Source organism: Mesoplodon densirostris, chromosome 4 (assembly GCF_025265405.1).
Source record: "Mesoplodon densirostris isolate mMesDen1 chromosome 4, mMesDen1 primary haplotype, whole genome shotgun sequence".
Classification (NCBI taxonomy): domain Eukaryota; kingdom Metazoa; phylum Chordata; class Mammalia; order Artiodactyla; family Ziphiidae; genus Mesoplodon; species Mesoplodon densirostris.
The window spans coordinates 175916867-175929827 of NC_082664.1; the positions used below are offsets into that span (position 1 = coordinate 175916867).

Genomic DNA, 12961 nt, shown 5'->3' on the forward strand with positions numbered 1-12961 from the left:
TGCTTATATTTTGCTTAGGATTTTTGTAGCTATATTCTTGAGTAAGATTGGCCTAGAATTTTCTTTCTGCTCATATCCTTGTTGGGTTTGGATTTCAGGGTTTTACTGGCCTCATAAAAACAAGTTGGGGCACATTTCTTCTTTCACTGTTCTCTGAAAGAATTTGTGTACAATTGGCTGGTTGTGAGTGTTTTGGCCCACTTTTCATACTGGTGGGTGGAGTCCTTAGAGAAGAGTTTTATTAGTGAACATACATCCTGCCTGAGATGTAAAATCACCAAAAAAGTGGGAGGAAACCTTTTTTTGTTTGTTCCTATTTTATTTGTTTGCTTAATTAAAAGTGGGATCATGCCATACATTTTGCACTACTTTTTCATTCATGATATATCTTGGATATCTCTCCATGTCATTATTCACAGCCATATGCAGTTTTTCTTAACAGTTGTATGGTGTCCAAAGTGTACATTGCCATGACAGGTTTAACCAGTCCTCTATTAATGGACCTGTAGGTTGTACCAATATTTTTGCTATTATCAACAATGCTGAACTGAACATTCTTGTATCTGTGTCTTTGTGCACTTGTGAAATCTCTTGTAAGATACAGAAATGGAGTGGTTGGGTCATTGGATATGCCTGTTTTTAAGTTAAATAAGTATTACCAAGTTGTCTTCCAAAAATGCATAATGAAAATTATTCTCTCACCAAAAGTAGATGAGAGCTCCTATTTCCCCACATCCTTGCATCACTCTTTTAAATGTTTGCCAATCTGAAGAAGATAAACAGATTATTTGTAGTGTAACAATGCCAGAAGTTTATTATTCCCTATATACATACTCAGTACCAGCTGCCCAGAGTGGCTGGCCCAGTGAAATATGGAAGTGGTTGACTGAACTTATGGTTTTAGTTTTATTTCGACAGGAATAGAATTTCAACCTGAGCTCTTTAAGGCATTTCCTTTGTTTGTGCATGATACTGTAGTCATGTACTTTTGCCATGTTCTGTACGGAGACATTTGTTTTGTTTTGATGGATACTCTTTTTTTTTTTTTTTTTTTTTTGATGGATACTCTTGTTCATTCATTCAACAACTCTTTTTTGATGGATACTCTTTTTTTTTTTTTTTTTTTTTTTGATGGATACTCTTGTTCATTCATTCAACAACTCTTTTTTGAGCACTTTTTGTCAGACACTGTTCTCACTGCCGGGGATATAGGAATGGACAAAACAAAGGCCCAGTTCTTACTGGCTCAAAGCTTATAAATGATGGAGGTGAGGCTCTAACTCAGATTTAGGTCTGACTCAAAAAAAAGCCCATAATCTGTCAATGATAACCATAAAATGTTGGATCACTCACAAATGGCAGAAGTCCCTTAAAATGATCTATTTCATACTTTTTTTGGTAACTATAGTGTGATTAGAATATTTAAATTTTTATTAATTTTACTTTATAAAGTAATTGATAAAAATTTGTATCCAAAAAATAAAAATTTGTATCCGAGAACCACTAAATTTGAAATGAAAAACCCAATTTTAAATATAGGAAGTTAAAAACTGGTATTAAAATAATGCTCAATTCACTATTAAGGCATTCTTTTTTTTTTTTTTTTTTTGCGGTACGCGGGCCTCTCACTGTTGTGGCCTCTCCCGTTACGGAGCACAGGCTCCGCACGCGCAGGCTCGGTGGCCATGGCTCACGGGCCCAGCCGCTTCGCGGCATGTGGGATCTTCCCAGACTGGGACAGGAGCCCATGTCCCCTGCATCGGCAGGCGGACTCTCAACCACTGTGCCACCAGGGAAGCCCTAAGGCATTCATTTTTACTTTATAATTTAAGAGTGAAGAAATTACATATTATGGCATATTTACTTTTTTATACGTAACAAATTATTCTCCAAACATAGCAGCTAAAACAACAAGCATTTGTTATCTCACACAGTTGCTATGGATCAGGAATCCAAGAGCAGCTTAGCAGGGTGATTCTGACTCAGGGTCTCTCATGAGGCTGCACTCAGGATGGACTGAAAGATCTATTTCCAAGATGGCTCATTCTCATGGCTATGGGCGGGAGGCCTCAGTTCCTGACCATGTGTGCCTCTCCATAGGGCTGCTTGAATACCCTCATGACATGGCAACTAGCTTCCCCCAGAGCAAGTGATCCCTGAGAGAACAAGGCAGAAGCCATGGTGTCCTTTATGACCTAGTTTCAGAAGCCACACACCATTACTTCTGTAATATCCTAGTGGTTACACAGGTTGGCCCATTCGTTGTGGGAGGGGACCACATGAGGGTATGATTACCAAGAGGTAAGGATCACTGGCGCCATCTTGGAGGCTGGCTACCACTGTGGAAAGCAGTATGGTAAATGGAAGTGTCCATGGTACATGGGCTTCAATCTGGATTCAAATGCTGGTTTGAGCACTTAACTAATTTCCCCAAGATTAAGAGCTATTAAATTTATAAATGTAAGATGAGCATAGCAATTCTACCTTCCCAGGATTTTGGATAAGGAGGAAATAAAATGGTCAATAAGGGCGCCAAACATAGGACCCTGCAGATGTTTGGAATTCAATAATAGCATCTATTTATTGTTATTATTATAAATTTAGCTTAAGGCCAGCCTTCATAAATATACCTCACAGGGTAAATAAACCATTTACTATATTAAGCTAGTGCTGAATATTATTTTTAAAAAAGAGACCAGAGAATTTTACTGAACTAATGGTACACACAGTATTTAAACTACCTGTATCTGTGTAATTGCTGGGCTCTGATAGTTTAAAGCACGCACGCACAGACACGTAACTTGTGTCTTCTATTTGAAGGTAGTTGGAAAGTCATGGTGATTACACTGGTTTCTAGCAGGAACAAGTGCCTGTTATTTGCAAGACAATGTCACAGGATGCAGCACTACCTCTTCACCTTATCAGCAGGTGAGCTGTAGAGAATCCACATTTGTCTAGGTGGTAACTTCTGTCTCTTTTTTGCCTCTAACAGATGGAGGTTTATTGTTCTGACTTTCATGCTGAAAGAGCAGCAAGAGAGAAGATTCATGAAGAAAAGGAGCAACTGGCATTGCAGCTGGCAATTTTGCTGAAAGACAATAATGCTTTTGGAGATGAAGGCAGGTAAATGAGGGGAAGACTTAGAGCACATATCACCCGGTCTGTGGGAGAGGTGACCCACATTGTTTCCTAATTTGAGCTATAAGAATCGCTCTGAGGCTTCCCTGGTGGCGCAGTGGTTGACAGTCCGCCTGCCGACGCAGGGGACACGGGTTCATGCCCCGGTCCGGGAAGATCCCACATGCCGCGGAGCGGCTGGGCCCGTGAGCCATGGCCGCTGAGCCTGCGCGTCCGGAGCCTGTGCTCCACAACGAGAGAGGCCACAACAGTGAGAGGCCCACGTACCGCCAAAAAAAAAAAAGAAAAAAAGAAAAAGAATCACTCTGAGCACACTTTGCCTGATGGTGTCCCTAACACTTAGTTTGCCCTGCAAGGCCTGGCAGCATCTTGTGGGAACCTGATCGAGTTCTTTTAGATAAATTGTAAAAACGTGACATTATGTGTTCCAAAGTCATATCCTGCCATTGTCATGGATGAAATATTCCTAACACTTTAAATAATTCTGTAATGTTTTCAAAGAAAATACTGCTAAAATTACTTCTATCTTTAAAATTTTCATTTTGAGAAAAAACTGAAATATTGAGGAATAGAAATAGAAAAATACGGAGAATAAAATAATACACACCAATATGTATCCATCCAGATTTGACAGTTACTAATATTTGTTTTATTTGCTTCAAGTATATATACATTTTTTCCCTTTGTGGTACGCGGCCCTCTCACTGCTGTGGCCTCTCCCGTTGCGGAGCACAGGCTCCGGACGCGCAGGCTCAGAGGCCATGGCTCACGAGCCCAGCTGCTCCGCGGCATGTGGGATCTTCCCGGACCGGGGCACGAACCCGTGTCCCCTGCGTCAGCAGGCGGACTCTCAACCACTGCGCCACCAGGGAAGCCCCAAGTATATTTTTATTAAAAGAAAAAGGAGTTGTAGATGAAGCTGCAGTCTTCTCCCCACACCCCCTGCCATTATAGTCCTCTCTCCTTTCCCCACACTGCCTGGAACTGGTGGGTAGCATCCCCAGCTGTTTCGTACTTTTGCATATATACACATCTATATAATATCTTAAAACAAGGTAATATTAATTTCTTAAAACAAGGTGCCTAGGTTACGGTCACTATAGGTATTATTCTGCAACTTGCTTTCCATAACTAATTTTGAACTCTGTGTGTGTGTATATATATATGTAGATTTACTTCACTCTGTTGCTCTGTTGTGTGTTTTAGAAATTTGCCACTTTTTTCTAATCTATTCCCCTATCAATTGACATTTTGTTTGTTTCCTGATTTTTAAAAATCTTATTTACTTTTACTACATTGTGTCCTAGTGCCAGTAATATTTAAAACTCAAATTACTCTTAAGTTCTGGTTTCTATGAACCCTGGCTTTGTAGTTTAGGTCTTTTTTTCTCATACTTCTATTGAATGCCTGTTTAGCGTTGTCACATTTCAGGGTTTCAAATGTGGTGCTGCTTTTCATCCCAGCAGGCAGTCCCTGATGGAAATGCAGAGCCGTCACGGGGCGATAGCAAGTGACGCTGACCAGCAGGCTTATCTCGTTCAAAGAGGTGAGTCACGTGTGATTCCAGGTTGTCAGGGCTCCCGGGGTGAGCTATCCTATGAAGAAGATGCTTGAAGAAAAATTCCACTACATTCTATATAATGGATTCCAAATCAAGCTACCAAAAATATGGCACCTTTCAGTCTTATTTCCACAGTACCTCAAACTCCATCTACTCTCTACTGAATCCAGACCAGACTCTTCACAATAGCAGTGAAGGCCTGGCATAGCCAAACTTTTGAGCCTTCTCTCACTCTGTTCCCCTACAGATATTAACCAATGGAATCACTTCCTGTTCCTTGAACTTATCCTAAGCTTATACAGCTACATATACTTGCTTACGCGGTATCCTTCACGTAGATGCCCTCCCCTCATTCATATCTCTCCTCCTACAGTCTCTTTCCAGTGAACTCTTACCCCATTATTTATGTGTTCTAAATATGCATTTAAGTACTCCAATAAATAAGCTCCCTTGGAGCTTATATGCTCACCTGCTTCCTGTTTTGCACATAGTAATGTTACCATTTATTGAGAGTTTACTATGCGTGGCTGCTGTGCTGATCCCTTCATACATATTATTTCATGTGATCCTCAAAAATTCCACAAGGTATATAGTATCACCATCTTCCAAAAGACAAGGTTAAATAACCCAGGATCACGAGGATTTTTAGGGGCAGAACTGGACATGGAACCCAAGGTTATCTGACTGTTCACCACTACATGGTACTGCATGTAATAGACTGGCACTAATTATGTACTACATCCAGATTTTAATTCCCTGAGTGAAATTGATCATGACACTTATTCAAAGTATGGTGCTTTGTTTATTACATGGTTTTAATACTCTAGTAATAATGTTCCGTCATTTACAGTAAATTACATCACTGAAAGGGAAGTATTTTCCTTGAGTCTAGATATGAAAAAACATAAAATTCACAGGATCAAAGACTTTCATAGCTAGATGAAAAGTTAATAGCAATGCCACTAAGAAGAATCAGGGTGTTAGATGTTATCCAAAAAAAAAAAAAAAGAGAGCGAGAGAGAGATGTTATCCAAATTTCACATAACTGGTTCTTTAACTTTTTTTAAATGCTGGCTGAGTCTAAGTCCCTTCCACATACCAACAGACTATTGAAATGGAACTATCGGGCCTCCCTGGTGGCGCAAGTGGTTGAGAGTCCGCCTGCCGATGCAGGGGATACGGGTTCGTGCCCCGGTCTGGGAGGATCCCATGTGCCGCGGAGCGGCTGGGCCCGTGAGCCATGGCCGCTGGGCCTGCGCGTCCGGAGCCTGTGCTCCGCAACGGGGGAGGCCACAGCAGTGAGAGGCCCGCATACCGCAAAAAAAAAAAAAAAAAAAAAAAAAAAAAAAAAAAAAAAAAAAAGAAATGGAACTATCACAGTGTTATCGACAGCAAGGAAGCAATATTAGTATGTATAGTTAACTATTAAATCCTAGGGAAATTTCTGAGTATCCTTTTACCTCCTAACTCCACCGATGCCCCTGCCAGAGTTCTTTTACAGGAAAAATCAGGTTAAAGTAAATATTAGAGGTAGTAATTCAGGTTAAAAATACACATAGAAAAAAAACTACACATGGTATTCATGGGGCATATGCAGAAGCAGCACAGGGACTGACATAAATATTAGCCTCAGGCATTTTTTAGCATCAGCAGGTAAAGCTGTGTTCTCTGAAGGCTGCATCTACCCACGTGAGCACCACCAGGCCTTTTCTCTAACGTGAATTTAAATATCCTAGGAACATCCATATACCCCATACCTAGAAGTGCCTCCAAGATTGTTTTGGTTCAAAAAAAGGACAATCTCTTGCACCTGGATTTCTTAGGGGAAGATTTTCCTTCCTCATAGCTATATAAGGCAAATATCTATTTACACTTAAAAAAAAAAAAACTGGTCAAACACTCTGACTTATAATCTAAAAATTGCCACAGAGTGCAAATGTATTCATAATTATCCTAATAAGCTTTTTTGTCTTATAAAAAACAATATTCCAAACAGATTGTCTCAAGATTTTTTGTTTCCTGGCAAAGCTGCCTTAAACAATAGCTCCTCTCAATATATTTCATCATGGTTGTCCTCTGCCGTCTGCAGCTGTCTAAGTGTCTGCTCTGGTCTGGGCACTTGACTGAACATGAGGGAACAAACGGGCATAAGGCATGGTCAGATCCGTGAAGGCCTATGGTTTAGTTGGAGAGACAGGATGTGCACATAAAAAGATGAATTCATAATACAAGATAACAAGTAAGGAATAGAAATAACAGTGCTGGAGATAAGAGGAAAGGATAACCCCTAAGGGCCAGGGGGGTTGAGAAAGGCCTTGGAAAGATGTGACTTTAAGCTTGACCTGGAAGCCAGGATTTAGATAACTTCTGTATGAGACTAAAAGGGCAAAGGCAGAAATGAGTGTGATGTGTTAATAATGAAAACTGACTAAGCTTATTTTATAATGAAGAGCCAGGAGGCAGAGGGAACCCATTAGCTGACTGATGAAACAGCCCCAGTCTGCATCTTGAAACCTAGACCAGGACAAAAATAAAGGCACAGACAGATGCAATAAAGTTTAAAGGGACGAACTAACAGTCCCTGATAAGTGGCAGATTGTCATCTAGAGCAGGGTCTGGTAAACTGCAGCCCACAGGCCAAATCTGGCCTGTCACATGTTTGCATAAGTAAAGTTTTACTGCAGCATAGTCATGCCCTCTTATTGACATATTGTCTGGCTACTTTCATGCTACAGTGGCAGACTTGAGTAGTTATGACCGAAATTTATGACCTGTAAAGCCTAAAATATTTACTGTCTGGCCCTTTAGAGAAAGTTACTGACCCCTGATCTAAAACAATGAGACTGTTAGAAAGCTCCCTGCTTCAGAAATCATGCTTTGTGACCAGTATTTCTATTCAAGGGTGCTTCTAAAGTTTGCTTAACACAAACTGTCCGTAACAGTCTCTCATGTTAGTGAATTCAAATAATATGCTCAGAAGCAAATAACCATATTAAAAGTTACCTTGGGCTTCCCTGGTGGCACAGTGGTTAAGAATCCGCCTGCCAATGCAGGGGACATGGGTTCAAGCCCTGGTCTGGGAAGATCCCACATGCCGCGGAGCAACTAAGCCCATGCGCCACAACTACTGAGCCTGCACTCTAGGGCCCGTGAGTCACAACTCCTGAGCCCACGTGCCACAACTACTGAAGCCCGCGTGCCTAGAGCTCGTGCTCCGCAGCAAGAGAAGCCACCGCAGTGAGAAGCCCGTGCACCACAACAAAGAGCAGCCCCCGCTCACCACAACTAGAGAAAGCCTGCGCGCAGCAACGAAGACCCAACGCAGCCAAAAATAAATGAATTAATCAAAAAAAAAAAAAGTTACCTCCACTATCACCTGCAAAAACAAACATTTTGGGGGCTGAATAAAAATCTAGAGACCTGGGTGGAGACGCTGAAAAACTAAAATGCTTTGCATCGGTGCAGAAAGATCAGATCAATGAGGTGCTCTGGGAACTAGAAACCATTTCTTGTACTGAGCACGGTCTGCACACAGGGCACCTGCTGAGAGCCATGACTTCTTCAGAGCATGCTTTGATTTACGACTTGAACCTCAGTCCAACTCCAGAATTGGGGGAAACAATAGGACTGATGCTTCGATTCCTTCTCCTCACTTCCTTTGCCTGGATAACTCTCGTTCATTCTTAAGACTCCTCTCACGTGGAGCTGGTCTCATCAGGGGGCCTGTCTGCACCGAGCAGTCTGAGCCCGGCGCCCTTCTCTGCCCTCCCCCACCAAACCACCTGGTGTCTGACACAGCCTCAGTGCTTCCCTCACGTCCTGCCACTGTCTCTGTTTCTTGCCTGATGTCCCCACCATGTCTGTATCCTTATCTCCCATCGCCCAAGTGCTCAAAAGCATCTACTGAATGGCCGTAATTGTTGTCTCTGCTTCTGAGAAGGTCCCTGCTGTTCCAGGGTCCCTCTCCTTGCTCTGCGCACTGTCCACATTCTCTCCTTCTCCTTAGCTTACATCCTCTTCTATCCTTTTCTTCTCTCAGATATTCTAGTTTTTACTAGAACATGTATCATCCTGTACCTAAAACCGAAACCACGTATTTTCACATGCCTAGAACCTGGAATAGAGCCTAAATCCTAACATGATAGGGAAGCAGGTATCACTTTTGGAGATTTTTTTCTGTGCGTCGATTACTTCAGTTAAGGACCAAAAAAAAAAAACCTGTATTCATTTCCCACGAGGTATTGATTACCAAGTTTCACTGATGTTAAAATTAAAATTCACCATCTGTTTTTAAAAACTGCTTGCAACATGGAAGGAATGGATTAACATTTCCTTTAATGCTTATTCCCAGGAGCTGAGGATAGAAACTGGATGCAGCAGCAACAACAGAATATTCCAATTCATTCTTGCCCCAAATGTGGAGAAGTTCTGCCCGACATAGATACACTACTGATTCATGTTACGGACTGCATCATTTAAGTGTTGACCTTTCACCTCCCCCAAACTGTTGGTAAATGTCCGATTTTTTTCCTCCAGGAGTTGTACTTTTGTGTCATTCGTTTCACTCAAATATTCTGGCTCATTATTTTAGGAGAAAGAAAACCATTATGTTCTAAAAAGGACCTTTTTTGGTGCATTCCCATAAACTCGCAAAATAGAATCTTTAACGTACCACTCTTCCAATAAGAGGTTTTTTGTTTTTTTTTTAATATTCAGTTGATGTGAGCACTGAACTGCCCATGCAGGTTATGAGTGTGTGACATCGTGGATAGAGTAAATGTGGTAATAAGATGGAAGAAGCCTCACTGATTAAGAACTTTCTAAGGAGGCAGGAAAAATGAAGTGGTCACAGATTTAATCAAGAAAAGTGTCTTTGAAGTATTTTTAAATAAATTACATTGTTATTTTTCTTTATTCATTTAAGACAGATCTATCTGGGGTTGTGTATATGTGTATATCTTACAGTTTTATTTCAGCCACAGCACCAAAGTTATGATGTGGCTCTTTTCAGATGAGCCCTGTGACCTTTTACTTGATCATCAGGACAAGTGAAAAAGTACTGACCTACGTGAAGCGGATACATTAGGTTCACTGGATTTCATGTAATCATCCACAGTGTAAAGTTTTCTTTTTCTTTTGTTGTGCTGCAGGTATATGTTTATCAACTATACAGTAAATAGTGTATTAATTTCTAAAAACAATAGCTATCAATTTTCTTCCTGGATCAGGCTGTATATTCATAATCACAAAAATAGTTATTGCAAAAAAAAAGTTATTGCAAAATAAAATTTTGCTTATGAATCTTTCACATTGTTCATATATGACTAGCTAATTTCATACGATGTATTTTCTGCATTCAGCTTCATATAAGCTTAATACTTATTCAGAACCATTTTTGTGAATTCCGTGAATATGAGCAAATCTCTTTACTAGATACCAGTAAGTGGTGTTTGAATTAGAAACTGTTCTTTCTAAGGAGGTGAAAAGATAGGGATTTGCCATATTTTGTAAACCTACAGTTTACCAGCCATAAAAGTTAGCAATGTCCTTATGTATCTATATCCTAAAATATTTAAGAGAAAAATTTTAAATGTCCTCTGTTTGACTTTGTCATAAGAATCTCTCCTAGACAAACTTGACTTGTGTGTGCATATGTGTGTAGGTATATATATGTTTTAAAACAGGAATCAAAACAGTTAATTACAGCTTCATGCCAGGAGAACACACTGCACAAATTCAACCGTAATTTAGACGCCCCCCTCACCCCAGGGGGTTTGTTAAAGACATTTCTAAAATAACTGTGAAAATTTTACTTTTAATTTCTTGTTTATAGTTTCTAGTTTAAATTTTTTTCCCTTACTATCTCATATTGGAGAAGATAGATTTCTACAGTATCCTAAATAAAAAAGCAAACCAAATGGTTCTACACTTAAGTTATTGGGAATAGCCTTTTACTTTGTTCAAGTAAAAATATTAACCTGATCCCAATGTGAAATAATAGTGTGAATGTGCTGATTAAGCCTGTTATCAAATTGTTTTCTTGCTAATTAGAAGGATTGTAGATGAAGGCAAGTTCATATGGTCAATTTAAATTAAGGCTATTGTTTTGGGGGAATCAAACAGTTTGGTAAACAACTTGTAAAGTCTGCATGTCTTATCCAGTTAATTTAGTCTTCAAGGCCTTGTTCCATGCTACCAGTTAACTACACCTCATCAGAATTTAGGCCCCTCTTCTAGGGCCAGCCATGCTGTATTGTTGTGTGGCTAATGGGAACAACAGAAAGATGGCAAATGTGAAGAAATATGAGTGAGCAAAAGAAACTTTTACAGCTAATAATTTTACACAATTAAGTCTTTAAATATTATGTTTAAAAATAATTTTGATCTGGTCTGGCATGTAAGGAGCTTGGACATCATCACTCCTATCCTTATAATAAGAAAACCGCCGAACAAACTTAAAATCGTCAACTCTTTTAAATCTTTCAGAGAACTGAGGTCACAGGGTAAACCTCTGCCCCCAAACTGAAGAGACAAACAGGGAGATACAGAGAGTCACTGATGACCAGACCAGGGTCTCAGGAGCAGAAACCACAGTAGGAGCCAGTACCTGAGTAGGAAAACGTAAACTGTAATTGAAGAATTGCTAAAGTCTCAGTGTGGATGAGCTTGAGAGTTAAAAACTCCAGGGGGAGCCCAGTCTTAGGGGGAACCCTGCACTTTCATGAGTTTTACCTCCACAAATCCTACCAGATTCCCACAGTAAAGGTTAGAAGAAACTCCCCCATAAATCCAGCGGGGGCCAGGGGGCAGGTGGGAGTAGACATTTTGAAGTACACCAGAGCATTCTGTTCTTCTTAAGAAGGCTGCCCTCAGGGAAACTTTTTTACCAGAGCCTAACTTGCTGGGATATTATCAGAGCCTGACCAACCTGGGGGAACAGATACACCCAACTTCTGCCCCCTTATTCTTAGCACCTAAGGAGGAGGGAAAAAACCTGTAAAGGTCACAGCCCAGAGGCACAAGCTCACGAAAAGACTAACCATAGACCTATAGAATGTTTCCCCTCCCCGCTACCCCTCACCACCACATCAACAGGGCTTCTGTATAACAACAAGGGATTACAACGGAAACAACTGCACATCTTAGACTTTCTCTAAGAAGAAGTCTATAGGGAAACCCAAAGACAACAGTGGAGACAAAAACAAGGACACCAGAGGAAATTTTAGCATATGACACAGCTGCAGCAAACACTAATCATAGTCCAACTCCTAGCCAGATAAACAAAACCCACACCAAAAGCCTGTTTACCTCAGTTCCTTTTACCTAGTACATCACGTTCAGTTTTCAACAGAAAATTATAAGGCATACTAAAAGACCAAAAAACAGTTTTTAAAGATAAAGAAAGCATCATAACCAGACTCCGACATAATGGATAAAAGACTGGGAATTTGAAACAACTGTGATTAACATCCTAAGAGCTCAAATGGAAAAAGTGACAATATGCAGAAACAGAAGGGTAATGTAAGCAGAGAGATGGAAACTCTAAGAAAAAGTCAAAAGGGAATACTAGAAATCAAAAAGCCTGTAACAGAAATAAAGAATGCCTATGATGAGATCATGAGTAGACTGACCATGGCTGAGAAAAGAATCCGTGAGCTTGAAGAAATGTCATGAGAAACTTCCAAAACTGAAAAGCAATTTTAAAAAAAGAATGAAGAAGAACAGAATATCCAAGAACTGTGAGGCAGTTACAGAAAGTGTGCAGTGAGAATACCAGAAGGAGAGAAGTAATAATGGCTGAGAATTTTCAAAAATTAATGACAGGTACAAACCACAGATCTGAGAAACTCAGAGAACACCACACAGGATAAATGCCAAAAAAGTCTTCACCTAAGTATATCATGGGCAAAAAGCAGAAAATCAAAAAAAAAAAATTTTTTTTTGAAAGAAGCCAAAAGGGAAAAATAACTTACCTGTAGAAGAGCAAGGATAAGAAATATATCAGACCTCTCTTCAGAAACCATGCAAGCAAGAAGAAAGTTGAGAGAGAAGAACCACCAACCGATAATTCTGTGTCCACGGAAATTATTCTTCAAAAGTGAAGGAGCAGTAGACTTTCTTAGACAAACAAAAGTTGATGGAATTTGTTGCCAGTAGACCTACCTTGCCAGAAATGTAAAAGCTCTTCAGAGAAGGTCAAAAACTCAGATCTATAAAAAGAAAAGAAAAGCATTAGAGAAAGAATACATGAAGATAAAGTCT

The 12961-nt window shown here is 40.1% G+C and overlaps 1 protein-coding gene across 3 annotated transcripts in view; it reads left to right on the forward strand.

Annotated features, from left to right (window-relative positions):
- Window positions 1-10632, forward strand: part of OPTN (optineurin) — a 45276-nt gene extending 34644 nt beyond the window's left edge. For 2 of the 3 annotated variants that reach the window (XM_060097729.1, XM_060097730.1), the window contains exons 12-14: window positions 2993-3123; window positions 4602-4684; window positions 9051-10632. In XM_060097729.1, the coding sequence (XP_059953712.1) occupies window positions 2993-3123; window positions 4602-4684; window positions 9051-9178 (342 nt within the window). In that variant the 3' untranslated portion in view covers window positions 9179-10632. The remainder of the gene's footprint in view (window positions 1-2992; window positions 3124-4601; window positions 4685-9050) is intronic. The other variant, XM_060097731.1, reaches the window with a different exon arrangement.
- The last annotated feature ends 2329 nt before the right edge of the window (window positions 10633-12961 follow it).